The sequence below is a fragment of the Ursus maritimus genome, unplaced genomic scaffold (genome assembly GCF_017311325.1).
Source record: "Ursus maritimus isolate PB19 unplaced genomic scaffold, ASM1731132v1 scaffold_7, whole genome shotgun sequence".
In the NCBI taxonomy this organism is placed as follows: Eukaryota; Metazoa; Chordata; class Mammalia; order Carnivora; family Ursidae; genus Ursus; species Ursus maritimus.
In genome coordinates, this window is record NW_024426885.1 from 8225003 (window position 1) to 8244739 (window position 19737).

Consider the following 19737-nt stretch of genomic DNA (forward strand, 5'->3'; position numbering starts at 1 on the left):
GACTTGGCCCCCAAAGTGGTATTTTTCCCCTTTTACCCTGGTAGACATTTTTTACTGGAGGTAATGGAAACTGGATAGTATTTCTAAGTTTATAACATTCCCTCCTATGGTCTGCATTTTCGAAAGGCCACGGTAACTGGTCCAAAGTGAAAAATCTAATAAATCAATGGGCTGATCTTTCAGTGCCCAGCATTTGTCTGTACTGGGAATATAGCAGACCCATTTAACCATGTGACCGATTCCAGCAGAGAGAGGAGGCGGGACGGAGGGAGGGAATAAGGAGGATGCATTTGTGTTCTTGAGTGTTGTGGGTACCATGCCTATTAGAGACAAAAGGCAACACTCCCCCCACCCCCCATACTGTTTCAAGATGCTACAAAAGGCAACTTTAGACCTCTGGGGAGCAGTGGTCTTGCCAGTGTAGCTTGGCCACAGCCAGAATTTGAGCCTGCAAAGCCCTGTCAAGGAGGTGATGGACAGGAAGAGGAAGCTGCCAGCCTCCCCATGGTTCCAGCAGATAATTGGCCTAAACACTGGGAGAGATTGTTGGGCCCTTCCTTCTCTGACTGAAAAGGGGTTTAATGGTGCTTTCCCTGCTTGCATGAGAAAAGTGGACAACACTCAGTGCTAGTTACAGCTGGGGTTGTGGCTTATTCGTGGTCCTTCTGGTTGACTGATTTGCTCGTTTGCCATAGCCAGTGGTGTTTGTTGAAGCAGATGGTGGTTGTTGGTGAGGATTTGGGGGGATTCTGTCCTGTGAGGTGGAAGGAGAGAAGAATCTGACTAGCAAGACCAAGTGTCATGAAACTCCACTGTGGTAGACCCCCAATGGGTGCGTCGGATCTTACCCTGTGTCCACCCGAAATTAGTTCTTTGACTGATTTGAGCTACTCATGTTTTCCCCAGTTATTCCCTTTCTTGTCACTTTGCCTTTTGCTGTACAAAAACTTTGCATTTTTATGTGGCTAATATAATTAGTCTCCGAAGGTTTATGTCATACTTAGAAAGGCATTGTCCCTTCTGAGGATGTAAATAATCTCCCCCATATTTTCTTTGAGCACTTTTATGATTTCGACTTCTACATTGAAGACTTTGAACCATTGTATTTTGGGATGTGTGTTGGCATATGTGTGATAGATCAAATGGCCACTAGGACGTCCCAACATTATTTTTTCCCCCCATATCTTCTCCAACTGCTGTGGCCTGAATGTCCGTGTCCTCTCAGAGTTTGTATGTTAAATCCTAATACCTGATGTGGTAGTGTTTGTGGGTAGAGCCTTTGGAAAGTGATTAGGTCACGAGGGTGAAGCCCCCATGATGGGGATTATAAAAGAGGCCCCACCAAGCTCCCTAACCCCTTCTGCCATGGGAGGTTGTAAGGAGAATCTGTGACCGCCCGGCACCCTTGACCTTCTCAGACTTCCCAGCCTCCAGAACTGTGAGAAATGAGTTGCTGTTATTTATAAGCCACTCAGTCTGTGGTGTTTGGTTATAGGAGCCCACAGGGACTCAGAATGCAACTGAAGGGCCTCCAACTTGATATTCTAAATTCCTGTCTCTCATGGGGTTGATAAATTCTAGATATGTCTTTTCCCAGATTTATGGTTTGCAAATATTTTCTCCTAGTCTGTAGCTTATTTTTTAATCTTTTCCACATTTGCCTTCACATGGTAACCTCTTAGAGAAAAGGTTTTAATTTCAATCAAGTCTATTTTATTGATTTTTTTTTCCTTTACAGGTTGTGTTTTGGGGTCATGTCTAAGAGGTCTTTACGAAGCTCTAGACCCCAAAGACTTTCTTGTATATTATCCTCTAAAGTTTTATAGTTTTACGTTTTACATTTAAATGTATGATCCATTTTGAGTTAATTTTTATATATACTGTGAGGTTTAATGGGGTTTAATGATGTATCTCCTTAAACCTGAGGCTGTATAATTGTGTATAGATATATATTTGCTTCCTCACCAAAGTTGAACAGACTGTCTCTCCACCGTAAAATTGCTTTTGCACCTTTGTTTAAAGTCAGTTGGCCGTGGGGCACCCGGTCTGGCTCGGTTAGTAAAATATGGGATTCTTTTTTTTTTTTTTTTTAAAGATTTTATTTATTTATTCGACAGAGATAGAGACAGCCAGCGAGAGAGGGAACACAAGCACAAGCAGGGGGAGTGGGAGAGGAAGAAGCAGGCTCATAGCGGAGGAGCTTGATGTGGGGCTCGATCCCATAACGCCAGGATCACGCCCTGAGCCGAAGGCAGACGCTTAACCGTTGTGCCACCCAGGTGCCCCAAAATATGGGATTCTTGATCTCGGAGTGGTAAGTTTGAGCCCCACATTGGGCATAGAGATTACTTAAACATAAAATCTTTTTAAAAAAATGTTAGTTGGCCATATTTGTGTGGGTTTATTTCTGAGTTCTCTGCTCTGTTCCACTGATACGTGGAATCCATACCCCCTTGTCTTTATTAGTGTAGCTGGTGTACCTAGCTATATAATGTCTTACAACAGGGTAGATGGCTTTTCTCACTTTATTCTTTTTCAAAATTGTTTTAGCGTTTCTAGTTCCTTTGCCTTCCTATATTAATTTTAGATTAATATTGTTTATATCTACAAAAAATCCTAAGAGAATTTAACAGGAATTGCATTAAACCTGTCTACTAACTTGGGGGAGAGTTGACAGCTTCACCGTACTGAATCTTCTTATCCACAAACAGGGAATGTTTTCTCATTTATTTAGAATTCTTTGAACTCCCTTGCCAGTGTTTCATGGTTTTGAGTATACAAATCCAGTACCTGTTTTATTAGGTTGACACCTAAGAATTTCCTCTCTTTTGAGCAAATGTGAGTGGTATTGTTTGCTCATATTTTATTTAGGATTTTTGCATCAATATTCATATGTGACATTACGTTAAAGTTTCCTTTCTGTGAGCCGTCTGTTGATTTTTGGTATCAAATCTTCCAAGTGACGCAGGGAAGATTTCCTTGCTTTTCGGTGCTTTGAGTACATCCAGGCATGAGCTTTCAGCGGGGCTGGGGCAGCTCTTGCAAGACTTCCTCTGCCCCAGTGCTCAGGCTGCTAAGATTTTCTGTCTCTTTAGTGGGTTTTGATAAATTCTATTGTCCTAGAAAATTTGTGTTTTGAAATATATTTGATTCGGCAGAATTGTGTAAGGATTCATTTCTTCTGGTCGGTGATTATTTTCTCATGATTTTGAAATATTTGTGCATTTCCTTCTTTTACTTCCCTAGACTATCTAATGCATTGTCTATCTTACCATTTTCCCCTCCTTTTTTTTTTTTTAAAGAATTTATTTATTTTGGGGGGGGGGCACATGAGTGGGGTAGGGGCAGAGGGTGAGAATCTTCAAGCAGACTCCCCACTGAGCGTGGAGCCTGATGCAGGGCTTGATCTCATGACCCTGAGATCACGACCTAAGCAGAAACCAAAAGCTGGATGCTCAACCGACTGAGCCACCCAGACGCCCTTTTCCCTTCCTTTATTAAGAAGAGCATTCCTTGTAATTATTTATTAGTTCTGCAATTTTTCTGTTTCTTGAACTCATTAATTTCTTTAGATCAAGTCTTTCCTTTTGCTTTGTTTAGATTTATTATTCCACTAACTTTCTGAGTTGGATTCTTCATCCATTCATTTCTTTTTCTCCCCTTATTTAGTGATGTCACTTTGTAAGACCAAGACACCTCGGCTGAGTACTGCTTATCTCTGTCCTGGTGGTGCTGACATATGATGTCTTATTACTGTTATTTTCTAGATGTCCTTTAGTTTCGATTTTCATTTTCTATTGGATCAAAGATTGTTTAGGAAACTGGTTCACATTTCCTGGGACAAGAAGGTTTTGGAGTTTTAATTTCATACATGGCTCATTGTGTCAGAGAATATTGTCTCTACTTTCTAATTTCTTGGTATTTGGGAAGTTTCTTTTGAGATCTAAAATGGAAGGACTATTTTTGTTTTCAGACTACAGAACCCATGCATAGCGATTAGATTTACTTTATTAATCATGGTGTTTAATCTCCTTCGTGCTGATCCATCATGGCGGATGTGTCTCCTGTAATTAGTTTCGTTAATGTTGGCGCTATGTTTTAGTGCATAGAGATTCATGACTGCTTACTGCCTTATTGTGAGCTCTATCCTTTGGAATTATGTGGTGTCATGTTTTGGTCTGGCTTAATGCTTTTTTCCCCGCTGAATTCGACATGCAGACTTCACAATTGCAATCTTGGCTTTCTCTGTGTTTGCATTTGCTGATATCTATGTGTCCCTACTTCTGTTTCAACGTTTCTGACTCACTTTGTGTGTTTCTTGTGTATATCCATAGAGTTGTGTTTCCTCTGATGATTAGGAAGGACTGTAATGTAGTTCTCGTGGCTCTTTCTCTGACTACAATTTTCTATAATGCCCCAATGCAGTATCTCTTCAGACACTACCAATGAACACCGTATTATGAACAAATGATTAAATGTGTGTAATTCTCCTTCATATCCTCCCCTCTCCCTCTGCTCCTTCCAATTTTAGCTGACTTGTTACCTGGCTTACTGGTCACCTCTGCATGGTAAATGTTCCTAAGCCTCCACTATCTAATTTATTACTTTTAATATCTTTTAATTGCCCTTCTTCTTGAGCTATTTGGAGCAGATTAAAAACCACCAGGATACTTGGGTCTGAGGTCTCATTCCACCTCTAAGTGAACTGTGAAAGCCTCTGGAACTTTCTATGCCCAGTAGTACCACCTTCCTAAGGAGGCAGTGATCCTGCCAGGTGCTGCCTTCTGTGTATGGGACAGAGAACTGTCCATCCTCTCTGTGACCACAAGCGAGAGACTGGACTTCTTGCTTCTGTTTCCTTATGCAAAATGCGAATAATGATAGTACTGACCTCATAATGTTGATTAAATGAAATAAAATAAGTATCAGAGCTAGAACTGTGGCTGGCACATAGTTCCTGTCTGGTGGGTGTTCCTGATAATACACAATGATCCCGGTTCCTGGAACCAAAGGAAGCTAGTAGTGGAAAGTGGGCATCCCAGAAGGTGTCCGCACGAGATACCTCTGAGGGCTGTAAGAAAAACCGTGGGGCTCTCCTGCTTCCCAGGAGAGCCCTTTCTGTGGCAAAGATGGCGCACTAGAAATAATGGAGCTTATTTGGGCTGACCTCACAAAACCCAAGTGGCATGGAACCAGAACACAATGAAAACTGACAACAGTCCTAATAAAAAGACCAGCAGCAGCATGTTACATCCGACAGTCAAGTACGTAAAGGGTACTACTTTGAACAGAAGGGTGAAGTTAGCTGGGAAGGGTTGAGGCTGCTGTGTTATGTTTGGGAGACAGGGGTAGATCGGACATCATCGTCAGAAGGTAGGGTGGAGGCTAGCAGCTGCAGACTCCGGCCAGGTGTTGTGGGGACAGAGCTGAAAGCTCTCGCTCAGTATCTTTTGCTTGTTTCTTTTGCGTAAAGATAGTAAATAACTGTGCAACGAACTTCTAAGTTTATCTAACTTCTAAGTTAGAGGTCATGGCCAAACCGAGCAGAGAGGAAGAAGGAGTGTGGGTATCCTTGGAGGTTGGAATCCTTGGCGGCCTGCTGCAGTCAGCTGAGTTAGTGCGGCTTCTGTTTGGCTGCTGTGACTCAGTGGTACAAATATTAACATGCTGGGGGAACCATCATGTATGAGCCACAGTGAATTCTGCCTTCTACTGGCATTATTCCTCTCTCTTCTCTGATGAGTACACGTGCGTGCACACACACACACACGCACACACGCGCACACACACTGAATATCTGTGTGTAACACATGGTGTGAGAGCTTCTGTGAAACCTAGCCAGGGGATACTCTGTCTTATGAAGTCCATTCTGAATTGTGGTCTCGAGGCACAGTTGAGGTCCAGAAAAATGAGTGTTTTCCCTTCATAGCCCTCAACCCAGAAGCTTCTGGTCTTTCTGGAATTTCTGGTAGGTGTCCAACCATCTCAGCAGAAATTTCCAAACCATGTTTGGTAATTCTGATTTGGGAGAAAGGAGACTTTCAAACAGGAAAAGACACGATTCGCCGGGGTCCGTGTTCTCCCGTGTCGGCTTGGCCTCTCCCACCCATGCTGGCAAGATGGCCGTCGGCGCCATGTCTGGGCGTCCTTCAGCGCTCGAAGCTGTCACATCTCATTACAGAGCAATCGTGATGAAAGTAGCTACCACATGGCGATCTACTTCAGTCGGATGTGCTGACTCCGTGCCTTACGACGCCCCTGGAAGTCAGAATTCAACAATTCAGTCTTACAGGGGACCGCCCAGGGTTAGTCCACAGCAGAGCGGGTGCCAGGTCTGCGGCCCGTTCCCAGGACGCCGTCCGCTGCAGGAATTGTGGGCAGCAGCTCGGCCTGCTCCCCTGGGACACTCCAGCCGGGCCTGGGAACGTCTCACTCTCCTGGTGTGGATTTGCTCCCTTGATACCATCTTTCCTGCCTGGTAGGAAGGTTCCTATTTTCTTGTTAAAAGAGAGACTTGGTGGGGGGAGACTTTCCATGCGGTGCTAGCTTTAGCCCAGGTGGGGGGAGTGGTTGAGCCCGTGTTTTTTTCCTAAGCATTTTTAAAAGTTAACATCTTTGCTAGGTTTCAGAAAGCCACTGTTTTTCTTCTTTTTAAATAACCTTCTGATCTCCCGTGTTTCTTTAAAGTCTATTTAAAAAAATAACATCAGCACGGCCAACAGACCAGTCAATTGGCAATACATTTAGAACCCAAGGCGGGCAATAGGAAGTAAAAAGCAAAATGCTTTCCAATTTTACTCATAAAATTCCACTGACTTTCTCTCCAGAGTCCCATAGTAAAATGTGAACTCTTCAAAGAAAAATAAAAAAGGAATCCTTGTTTTTTAATCCTGCTTTGAATTTATAACTGGGATGTAAATTGGCCTCCATTCTTGCACGCGTTGATGGAAATGACCAACTGGGTGGCGAAATTGAGAAAGTGCCAGAGCTCAGCAGACATGAGAAAGAAATATGCGCATTAATTTTTTAATTAAAAAATCATGTGTGTAGTTTTAAAAGTCAAATAATACTACTTAAAATTAAAAACAGTAGCCTCCAGGGGCACCTCAGTGGCTCCATCAGCTAAGCGTCCAAATCTTGATCTCAGCTCAGGTCTTGATCTCAGGGTCATGAGTTCAAGCCCCGAGTTGGGCTCCATGCTGAGTGTGGAGCCTCCTTAAAAAAAAAAGAAGTAGCCTCTGTCCCATACCCTTGGTCCCGATTCCTGGTGTCCCAAGCCAACTACTGCTATCTCTTCTATTTTATTTATCATAACGCTTGTTTTTTTGAACAGATGCTTTTAGTTCTCTTGCATGATTGTTTTATTTATTTTATTTATTTTTTAAAGATTTTATTTACTTATTTGAGAGAGAGGGAGAGAGAGAGTGAGCAGGGGGAAGGGAGGAGGGGGGAAATGAATTTCAAGCAGTCTCCTGGCTGAATACAGAGCCTGATGCAGGGCTCAATCTCATGACCCTGAGATCACGACCTGAGCCAAAATCAAGAGTTGGATACTTAACCAACTGAGCCACCCAGTTGCCTGGAGAATGTCTTTTATTGACCTCCCTCCAACATGCATGCACACGCAGACACACGCAGACACACACACACATTTTCTGTCTCCGTCTCTGTGTCTCTGCCCATCCTCCCAAAGGAGTTATTTTACCAACTTTAGCTAGCTCAGTATTTAATGTTTGCATCAAGGTCGTTGTTGAACTATTATTTATAGCTCGGTCACGTGATATACTATAATTATACTAACTTTCCTCTATAGCTTTTTGGCTTTTCCTGGAGGTAATAATCACTTCTTTTTAATGGTTCCTTGGTTTTCTAGGTACCTATTGCCAACTCACTCCAAAGCTTTCTGATAGACCTGAAAATCTCCCCTGAATACACCTATAATACCAGCAGTTGAGTCTTTCCTTGTCCTCCTGGAGAACCCCCTTCTGGAGTCATGTGGCCTCTGCTGGCATTTGAGCTTGTCTGGTCTGCAGGCCCACGGCCGAGCTCTGGCTGGCCAGCGTTCCTGCTGAAATTCTCTTCACCTGTCTCCTGACTTGTATTCTGTGTTTCATAGATCCCGTGTCTCTCAATTTCCCATTTATTTTGGCGGCCTCTGTCTCCTGGGAATGGAGCTTGGGAGGTAAAATTCTGGATTCCTTGAATGTCAGCATAGACATTTTTGTTGAACTTACCCTCAATGGGTAGTTTGGAAATAATTTTCCCTAACAATTTTTTTTTTAAGATTTTATTTATTTATTGGACAGAGATAGAGACAGCCAGCGAGAGAGGGAACACAAGCAGGGGGAGTGGGAGAGGAAGAAGCAGGCTCATAGCGGAGGAGCCTGATGTGGGGCTCGATCCCATAACACCGGGATCACGCCCTGAGCCAAAGGCAGACGCTTAACCGCTGTGCCACCCAGGCGCCCCTTTCCCTAACAATTTTTAACAATTTTATTGAGATAATAGTTCCCATACCATATAATTTACCATATAATTCACGTGTATAATTCACTGGTGTTTAATATATTCATGGAGTTGTGGAATCATCACAGTAACCATTTTGAGAGCATTTTCATCATCCTGAAAAGAAACCTCTTAGTTGTTATCCCTCAAAACGTGGAAACATTTTCCATTGCCTCTTTACCTTCAGTGTTATAATATAGGCATCTGAGGATATTCATACTTGTAATTTTTGAATTATTTTTCCTCAATAAAGTTTTAGGGTTTTTTCTATATCCCTTGTGCTAAAAACCACTCAATGTGTGCTGTGTAGCTGCCACTTGACATGACCTGGAAATATGGAAAATCGTATTTTTCAGTTTGGGGAAATTCTAATTTTTCTTCTTCTTCTTCTTCCTCCTTCTGCCCCCTCCTCTTCCTCTTGTCTTCCTTCTCCTTTTCTCCTTTCTCCTCCACTTCCTCCTCCTCCTATTCACCTACTCTTCCTCTCCTTCTCCTCCTCCTTCTGCCTCTTCCTCCTCCTCCTCTAACTTTTCCTCTTCTTCTCTCCATTTTCTCCTGCCAATGTTTTTGAAATTACTATTATTTGCATGTTGAATATCTTGCATTATTTATTTCTTTCTGGCTTAAAATGCTGACCAATCTTTACCTTGTTACCTCCTTTTCATCCTCCTCATCTCAGCTCACACACCGCTTCCCAGGAACATCTTCCCCGTCCAGCCCTAGACTAAGTCAGCCCATCCCCACCCCCGCCACTTACAAGCTGTCTGTGTTTCCCCTTTGAATAGTGTCACAGTTGCAGTTCCGTAATTAACTGTGTAATTAGTTATACAATCCCTGTCTTCCCCACCAGACGAAGCTCTCTGGGGCCAGGAACCAGGTTTGCGTTGGGATTCCCTCTGCCCCAGTGCCCGGCACACCCTCCCTCTACCTGCTACTGACAAAAATTTGGTGCACGAGCGAACGAAGGCGGCATCTGTGCTAGGATGAGCAAGGTTTGCGCCGAGTTTGGCACAGTTTGTAAAGACAAGTTTCAGTAAGCAGAACAACAATGTTTACCCTGTCCAGGGGCTGTCCAGACGTTTGGGAGAAAGCCAGTTTCTATCCACTGAACAGCTGTTTATTGCACGAGGCTGTCAGGCGGCTGAGCTGTGTTCCGTGAGGTCCCTACAGTCCCCACCTTCTTCATGGGTCATGTGTTTGTTTCTGAGTCTTTCCTGTTATTTAGGCAAATTAACAGAAGCATGTGGAGGAAGCTTGTATCACGTGATACCCACCCCAATTAGGTAAACTGTCATAAGCCCCTGAAAACTCCGTGGCTCAGTTTCCTCACTAATTAATCACCAGTGACACCCCTTCCTCAAAATGGGTTGGAGCAAAGCAAATGAAGAATGACTGTTTTTTTTTTTTAAGATTTTATTTATTTATTCGATAGAGATAGAGACAGCCAGTGAGAGAGGGAACACAAGCAGGGGGAGTGGGAGAGGAAGAAGCAGGCTCCCAGCAGAGGAGCCTGATGTGGGGCTCGATCCCATAACGCCGGGATCACGCCCTGAGCCAAAGGCAGACGCTTAACCGCTGTGCCACCCAGGTGCCCCGACCGTGTTGTTTTTGAAGGGTCAGATTGGGGTTTTTAAACTTCGGTACTGATAGCACCTTGGGCTGGAGACCTCTTTGCTAGGGAGTCTGTCCTGTGCATTTTAGGATGTCCTGCGGCATTCCTGGCCCCTGCCCACTAGAGGGCCCCCTGGTAGCACCCTACTTGGCACCCTAACCCCCAGTCATAATAGTCAGAAATATCTCTAGATGTTGCCAAATGTCCCCTGGGGGGCAAAACAAGCCCTAGTTGAGAAACATTGTGGTACCCATGGACTTGGGGTCTTTTTCCAGTCAGATACGACTGGTGATAGTGTCCAGGGCCAGTTGGCGTTCCCCAGTAGAGGAGAGACACAATCACACAGTTGCTGGAGTGCACAGAAGAGCATATCAAGCGTTGGGCTGGCTTTGGAAGAGTTTTCAGAAGTCTCCCATGGCCAGTACAATGACCTACTTGTTCTTCCCAGTTGGGCTCATGATAGGCACTTCTTTCTGGAAGTGTTTCTAACATTGTGTAGAAACAGAGGCCAGATGTTTTGAGAAACACCAGGTAACTTAAACTATGGTAAGTGGACCATGACGTCAAACATTGATTTGTTGTATTGGAAGGAATTTCCTTAGTGTTTGAACGCTACTATCCACTCTTGGAGAGAGACTGGTGTGTTGGGGTGGGCGGTGACTTAGATTTCTGTGGCTGCCATTTTCTGGCTAAGTCCTCAGCTTCCCACTCATTGCCTAGAATTAGGTAACCATTGTTTATCCTGCTGGGACCAAAATGGTAGGATTTGTTGGGACCCACAAGCCTAGGGAAGGAGAAAAAGGGTCTGGAATGAGTCTATGAATGGAGCCAGAATCGGAATGGGGTTCTTGTGGTACGCAGATGTTCCTCCCACAAGATGTCCATATTCTAATCCCTGGAACATGAGAATATGCTACCTTATTGGCAAAGGGGACTTTGCAGTTGTGATTGAGTGGAGGACTTCGAGATGGAGAGAGGATCCTGAAGCAAGCGGGGGTCCTCCAGAAGCTGGACAAGGCAAAGAAACAGATTCTCTCCTAGGGCCTCCAGAAAGGAACCAGCCTGCTGACACCTTGACCTTAGCCCGGTGAGACTTTGGCCCTACAGAACTGTGAGATGATAAATGTGTGTTGTTTTAGGCCACCAAATTTGTGGTAGTTCGTTACACCTGCCATAGGAAATTCACATAGCTCTCTTTGGAAGTCAGAACAAGAGTCCATAAAGCCCAAAGCAGGGCACTTAGGAGCAGACGTTCTGGAGCGAGTGCTGATCCTTGTTTCACATGGTAACCCTTGGCCTGCTAGAGCTGTGATTTGTGTCTGTGCATGCGTGTGTATGTGTGTGTGTGCCTGTTTGCACTGCCCAGAATACAGAGCCTTGCAGGATGGAGACATGGCCTACCCTGAGCAGAAACCCAAATCCCAGCTTACCTGGAAGGACTCAGGTCCAACCACTCAGAGCATGACAGATGCACATCTCTATTCCACTTTGGTGCTTACGTATTCTTTGTCTGGTCCTGTTATTATTTATTATCTTATTTTGGGGGGAACATGGGGAAGGGCAGAGGGAGAGGGAGAGAGAAAGAATCTTAAGCAGGCTCCATGCCCAGCCTAGAGATCGACATGGGACTCGATCTCACAACCCTGAGATCATGACCTGAACCAAGATCAAGAGTTATTAATCGACTGTGCCACCCAGATGCCCCATGGTCCTATTATTTTTATCAAGATGTTTGAAAGAAGATGATATTATATTTGTAGTACATCTGTATTTCTGAGTACAAGAGTTGATGCATATATATATGTGTATATATATATATGTGTATATATATATATAAGTATATATATATATACACACACACTATGTATGTATATATATGCTCATTTGGTCTTGACAAATGGCAGATGTTACAGTATAGTAATAATGCTGATCTACCTTTTCCCCGCACTCAGTTTTGCTGGAAAGCATGTTGAAAAGTGTAGGATTTGGGAGACGAGGCTGCTGGGTTTCTTTTGGCTCCTCTCAAAAATCCTTATAATAATGGTAGCGATCTCCATTTCCTAATCCACCTACTTTCTTCAAGCTGCGGTGGGGAATTTGGCTGCTGGCTGCCCGGGCACTTGACTATCTGCCCTCAGCAGGCTTCGGTTGCTTGGTGGGGCCAATAGGGCTTTCTGACAACAATTCCCCTTGCCTTGCTGTTCCCTGCCTGTTTCCAGGTACACCAGTCTGGACTGGAGGCTGTCTCCCCTTATGACACATACATTATTGAAGTCAAAAGATATAGCCAGCCCACTCCAGGATCTTAATCATAGCTATGTTGTCCCAGCCTCATTGGGTCTATGGACTGAATCACAAAACACAACCAGCCTCAGTTTCAGTGCTTTGCTCGTGCAGAACAGTTACCAGCTTCCCAGCCTGGGCTTATCTTCTCTGCCTTCCCCAGATTTTAGCAAGCTCCTAAGTTCATTTTTGAGTAGGACTTCCTTGGGTGACAATTACCAAATCGTACCTTGAGACACACTGTGTGTCTCAGGGACCTTAAGAGCAGGAGTGGAGGTTGTGAACTCCGGCTTCTCTGCTGGAACCTGGGGTCCAAGCACTGTTGGGACTGTCTCTGAGGGTCTTGATTTCGAGCTTCTCTGTGCTTCTGGCTCACTCTTCTCTCTCTGTAGACTGGCCTCTGCTCTCCAGCTACCCGATGGGAAATGGGCCTGCCATCAGCACCCAAGGTCTACAACTTACAATTGCAGCTATGTCTTGGTTTCAAATCCAGAATCCTAGGGAAGAATGTATTGGCCCCATTTGGGTCAAGTGTCAAGTGTAAGCACATCAGCTGGGCACATCGTCAAGGTACAGTAATTGGCCTAGGACCCACCATTAGGCTGTTCAGCTGTGGCCAAGGTGCAGCGTCCTGCTGCCTAAAACATCTGCTCCAAAGGTAATCGTGTAGAAGGTATGGTGAAAACGTAACTCCCGAAAATGATAGGGCTGAACACACCAAATAATGCGTTTGGGCAGGTATAATTATATCTGTCAGGCCACTGCTATTTTTGGAACACCTTCAAATACTTGAGATTCTCATCTCTGTATTTTTTGAAAACAACGGACGTTACATAAAATTCGTTAGAAAAGTTTCAGGTATAGATTTCATGTTTAGTTCATGTTTTTAATGTTCAATTTCGTAAGTTTTGAAAGTTATTTTAGCGACCGCACATCATCCTGTGTTTGTGTTTGTAGCGAGTGAGATTGTTTGCAAGGATGGAGAAATGCTGACGATAGGGTTAAGATGTAAGCATTTGTGACTGAGAGCAATTGCTATGCATCCATGCACAGCTCCAGAGAACTTGTGTAAACGCCCCCAACATTTGGTGATTGATCTGGGGGTACTAAAATCCTGTAGGTAGAGCCTGGGGAAAAGAGGAGTATGATGAAGACCAAAGGATGGGAGGTGGGAACATCCAGGTGTGGAGAAACAGCAATACGAGCGAGCCGACCCTTTCCTCCTGACCAGCCCAGTTAGCAGCCATGTCCTTCACGAGAAACTTGGCTTGTTCTTCTCAGGTAAGTTAGACCCTGTGTGGGCGGCGGCCTTTTGTAAACCGAAGTGCCATATGAACTCTGAACAGAAAATGCTAGTATAGTTGCTCTTTCAAGAAAAAATTGTATTTATATGAAATTACAAGGGCAAAGATCTTACTTTTTTTTCTTAAAATATGTCTTTTACGAGATGAATGTGGCGTCTTCACCTACGTCTCTTCACAAGAGATAGTTGTGACATTTTCCTGTGCAGAAGCCTATTAGACAGCATTAAATAAAGGTTTTAGCTCTCTCATTATGTAATATTTGATGGATACGGAAGAATCGATGTACTATATATAAACGTAAGGTATAAAGCATTACAGTGAAACCAACACTCATGAACCCACTTATGTCAGTAATACAGAAATTCTCTATGCGCTCTTTCCTGATGCCACCCATGTGCCTCCTCCCAGAAATGGAACCTTTCTCTTTCTGAAGGATTCATCATTCCCTTGCCTTTTAAAAACAGTCTTACCGCTGTGCATCACACATGCAAAAGATTCTCTTTCTTGGGGCGCCTGGGTGGCACAGTGGTTAAATGTCTGCCTTTGGCTCAGGGCGTGATCCCGGCGTTATGGGATCGAGCCCCATATCAGGCTCTTCTGCTGTGAGCCTGCTTCTTTCTCTCCCACTCCCCCTGCTTGTGTTCCTCTCTCGCTGGCTGTCTCTATCTCTGTCCAATAAATAAATAAAATCTTTAAAAAAAAAATAAAGTACTGATGTATTTAAAAAAAAAAAGATTCTCTTTCTTGTGTTGACCTTTACAAAAATGATTTTATACTTTAGGTAGCTTTTGGAAATTAGCTTTGTTCACTCAACATTACACTTCAGAGCTCATCCATGTTTTTGCCTGTAGTTGTGATTCATTCATTTGTATTATTTAGCCCTGTGACTATGCCATCTACCCACGCTTCCTTGATGTAGACTGGATTTCTCCCTTTTCAACTTTTCATTATTTTATTTTATTAGTAGTACTATTTTTGCTCTTAAAAATAATGTTGCTCTTTACATTCTTGTATCTGTCTCCTGGAGCACGTGTACAAGGAGATCTCCATGATCTACATTTAGGAGCAGAATGTCTGAGTTGAAAAGTATGCAGATGTGGAGTTGAATAGGAAAATGACAAATTGTTTTCCAGAGTGGTTACCCGAGTAGCCTCTTTCTCCAGCGGTGTTTTTGAGTGCTTCGCGTCCTCCCCGACATTTGGTATTGCCATTCTCCTTAATTTTCAATATAAAGAGTCTGAAGCCATGTCTTTCATCGTAGACCTAACTTGCATTTCCCTACCACTCATAAGGATGAACTTTTCCTATGTTTACTTACCATTTGTGTTATCTTTACCATGAAATACCTGTCATGTTTCTCCTTGTTTACATTGTGGTTTTTTTCTTTGTTTCATTGATTTATAGAATTAAAAAAAACCATATTCTGAATATTCATCCTTACGTTAGCTAAATGTGCTCAAAATACTTTCTCCCAGCTTAAAGTGTCTCTCGCTGGTTTCTTTCCGATGTCTTTTGAAAAATAAAAGTTTTTAATTTTTTTGGTTTATTTTAAATTTATTTTTAATTTTAATTTTTTAGAGAGAGAAAGAGAGAGAGAGTGCACATGAGCATGCAAATGGGGGCCGGGATAGAGGGAAAGGGAGAAAGAATCTTAAGCAGACTCCATACTCAGCATGGAGCCCCACACAGGGCTCAGTCTCACAACCCTGAGATCATGACCTGAGCCAAGATCAAGAGTTGGAAGCTTAACTAACTGAGCCACCCAGATGTCCCTAAAAGTTTTTAATTTTAATGTAGCTCAATTTATTTGTCTTTTACGGCTAGACTGATCATGTCTTATATATAAGATCCTTCCATGCCTCATGGTTATGGGGTAATTCTCCTATATATTCTTTAGTTTTTTTTAAGTTTTTCAAGTAGTTTATCAATTGAGTAATGATTTTTCTGAAAGATGTGAAACATAAGGCCAAATTTCAATTTCTTTTAATATTAATATCCTTGTTTAGTTAATATCCTTTATATTTATATTTAGTTAATATTTTTAATATCCTTTTTTAGTTTGAGATCATTTATTTAATAGTTCATCTATTTCCCACTGATATGCAAGACATCTTTATCAAGTTTATGTATGTGCATGGGTCGTTTTGGCTCTCAATTTTGTTCCATTTATAAATTTGTCTGTATGTCCATCATTGTCACAATATTTTAATTACTATAGCTCTTTAAAGTAAGTTCTAATATCTTGATAGGACAATTCCCTCCACTATTTCTTCTTTTCTTTTTTTTTTTTTTAAAGATTTTATTTATTTATTTGACAGAGAGAGACAGCCAGCGAGAGAGGGAACACAGCAGGGGAGTGGGAGAGGAAGAAGCAGGCTCCCAGCAGAGAAGCCTGATGTGGGGCTCGATCCCAGAACGCCGGGATCACGCCCTGGGCCGAAGGCAGACGCTTAACGACTGTGCCACCCAGGCACCCCTGTTTCTTCTTTTCATAAAATGTCTTGATTATTTTCCTCCATATAAATTTTAAGATCGGTTTGTCAAATTTCTTTAATATACTGTTGGGATTTTTGGTGAGAACTGACATGTTTACGGTATTTTTCTATCCACACACATGGTATGGATCTCCACTTATTTATAGCCTTTAAAATATCTTTTAATGACGTTCTCTCCATAAATGTCTTCCACATCTTTTGTTCATTTTATCTCTAAGTACCTGATTTTGGGCTGCTGGTGTATAGAACTCTAATGAGTTTCGTATAGTAGCCCTATATCCAGTCACTTTGCTGAACTATCTTAGCAATAATAATTTTCCAAGTTTCTTTTGAGTCTTCTCTGTAGACAGTTAAGTTCTTTAGGATTTACATTTGTTGCTGTTTCTTTCTCATGGAGAATGTAGTCGTGTGTGTTTCACGGTTTTTAAAAATTGTGAGCTCCCGTGTGATTGAATTTAGCAAAACCTCTGAAAGCTTAAACTGAAGACTGCTTTAGAGAGGATTTGTATTTGCTTCTTTGGGGAGCCAAGTAGACACTACTGTTCTGAGACCATGCCAGTCCTCTTTGAGGATCCAGGGAAAAGTCACTGGTTCAACTTCTCTAGCTTTTGTTGTCCTACGCTTTGCATTTTGATCCCAGCACCGTTCTGTGCATGTGCGTTTTTCCTTAAGGCAACCCCCTCCCCCCACCCTTCACAGCTCTTTTCTTTTCCTTGGAGATTTCCTTTACTTGCTTGCAAGCCTACTGATGGTTTAAAACATTCCTTTGTTTTAGCGTAACCAGGATCCACTTGTATTGTAGCAGAAGACTTGGCAAGCATTTAGTCTGCCATTTTGGTGGTAGTGGACATTCTCGGTTTTTATTTAAACCAAAGAGGTGTCGGGTAGTAAAATATCTGAATGTGTCCCAGTTGTTTGTTTGTTTGTTTGTTTGTTTTCGTAGCCCCCCCTTCTCTATTTTCCTGATCTGAAGAAAGGCTGAATTGGTAGGGAGTGTGGTAATCTCATACAAGGTTAGTATTTTTGCTTTTTGTTTTGGTTTGGTTGTTATTTTTGTTTTTGTTTCACGTGAGAGAGCTGGTAGAGCCCAGAGGAGAGTCCCCTCCCTCCTTCTGCAGTCCAGGAAGTCTTTGACACAAATACTTCTTTACTTGGGCTGCATTGCTTTGAGTTGAAATCTCCAGCCACAGAGAATTAAATGTCAAGGTGGTTTTGTGATGTGGAAAAATCTCTCCGAGGCAAGCGGAAAAAAGCCACAAAGTGCTGTGAATTTCAAACCTTACCCAAGGATTAAGAGGCCAGGAAACGTGGACATTATAGCTCCAAGAACTTTGAAGCTGGCTTTGTAATAACAATAGATGTGCTTGTAACAAAAAAGTAAAATATGCAGCTTTTGTATGAGATGAGGAGTACGTAGCACTCCCTAGCCTGCCCCCCTTCATTCCTCGAAGCCACGCCCTCTTCCTCTGTACCCCTACCACTGGCCTCATCATAACATTTAATCATACTCTCTTCAGATTTCCAGCTTACCTCCCTGTCTTCCTCATTAACCTCTAAAACCCTTGAGTAAAGAGATCATGTATAATTAACCTTTATTTTTTCCGAGGCTGGCATGATATTTGTAATACAGTAGCTGCAGGGTGAGGAGTAGGACTTAACCCATTCCATAATGTTTTCATGTGGATAGAACTTTCGGGCATCATTCCGTCCTCCTACAGCATTACTGGTTGGCGCAAATACCTCTTCTGTCATCCTGGATGATCAACCCTCTTAATTTTAATTACGATTTAATTAATTAATTCTTAATTTCTTTATGGCTGTGTCAGATTGTTACTATTACTGGGGTACAAAGGGTTAAGCTGCAGGATTAGTCACTTCCCGGAAGTGTCTGGAGGAGCACCTGAATTATGTTTACACTTCAGCTGCAGTCCTGTATGTTGTATAGCATTTGACATTGTCTTCATTATGATAGTGTCATTCTTCTTAAGAGCTGGGGTTTATGGATCAATTACTATGTTTCAGGCATTATACTCAGACCGTACATGCATTACCTCATTCTGAGCATAAGATTGTCACCTGGTTTCACGGCTGGAGCGCAGAGGTCACATCACTCTGATACAGGTCACAGCTAGTAAGTGGAAGAGCTAGCATTTTACTTTGGGCTTCTTGACCTCAAAGCCCGAGGTTTTATCCACTATAGTAATACAGCTCTCAATCTGTAAGTTAACATATAACCACCTTGTAGGTATCCTTATTGTTTTCAGAAGGTTTGGCAGTTTGTCAAGTTTATACAGTTAGTAATTGACAAAGCTGGATCTGAGCTAACATGCTTATTAGCACTCCGTTCTCGACTCATACTCTTATTGTACATTTACTAAATGTCATAACAGTAGCTTCAAGTTGTGTGTGAAATTAAACAGTGCCTCAGAAGCCAGTGTAATGAAATTTTTAAAGTACTGAAAGAAATAAATGTCAATCTAGGATTGCCAGCAAGAATATCATTCAAAAACGAAGATGAAATAAAGCCATGTTCAGACAATAAGGACTGAAAACATTTATTGCCAGCATACCTGATTTAAAATAAATATCTCCGGGAGTTCTTCCAGCAGAAAGAAAATGATCCAGATGGAAATATGGAAATGCAAAAATAAATGAAGACTACCAGAAAGGGTGGGGCACCTGGGTGCTCAGTCAAATTTCAGGCTCATGGTTTGGGCTCAGGTCATGATCTCAGGGTTGTGGGATCGAGTTCCACCTTGGCCTCCATGCTCAGCGTGGCTTCTGCTACAGATTCTCTCTCCCTCTCCCTCCCACTCTGTCTGTCTCTCTCAAATAAGTAAAATCTTAAAAAAAAAAAAGATACCAAAAATGGTAAATAAGTAGGCTTATGAATATTAACTGTATGAAACAATAGTAATTTGCTACAAACTTTAAAAAAATGTATAGAAGAAAAATGAATTAAATATTAACTATAAATATACTTAATACAGAATTAAAAATTAAAATTGCGTTCCAAAATAATGCAAAAGATAGGTAAATGGACTTAAAGTGTTGGATGGTTCTAGTGTTATCATGGAAATGGTGGAATTATAATTTGAATAAGACTAGTAACTTAAATATACATATTGAAATATTTAGTGTAATCATGAAAAGAATAACATAAGTGTATAACTAGTAAGTTAATAAAGACAAAATAGAATAATAAGGCTATTTGATTATCAAATAAAAATGCAAAAAAAGAAAGGGATATGAAACAGATGGGTCAAATAGAAAACAAATAGTAAGATGGTAGATATTAATCCAGATATAACACTGATTACATTACCTTTAAATGAACTACAGTCTCCAGGAGAAGAATAATAAGATCATACTGTACTTAAAGAGAAACCTCATAAAACTGAAGTATATGCTATTTACAGGAGACATAGTTTAAATTTAAGGAAACAGACGGTTCACTGTAAAAGAATGGAAAGAAATACATATATCCTAACCAAAATAAAACAGGTTAGCTATCCTAATTTCGGACAAAGTTGACTTT

General features: G+C 42.0%; 1 protein-coding gene across 3 annotated transcripts in view; it reads left to right on the plus strand.

Annotated features, from left to right (window-relative positions):
• The window catches only part of CPXM2 (carboxypeptidase X, M14 family member 2), a 130573-nt gene that overhangs the window by 61974 nt on the left and 48862 nt on the right, over positions 1-19737 (plus strand). Inside the window, exon 1 of one of the 3 annotated variants that reach the window (XM_008685447.2) lies at positions 6105-6478. The exons of the other annotated variants lie outside the window; for them this stretch is intronic. Within the exon in view, the coding sequence (XP_008683669.1) occupies positions 6120-6478 (359 nt within the window). The 5' untranslated portion in view covers positions 6105-6119. Of the gene's footprint in view, positions 1-6104; positions 6479-19737 lie in introns of those variants that run through there. 3 annotated transcript variants of the gene reach the window in all.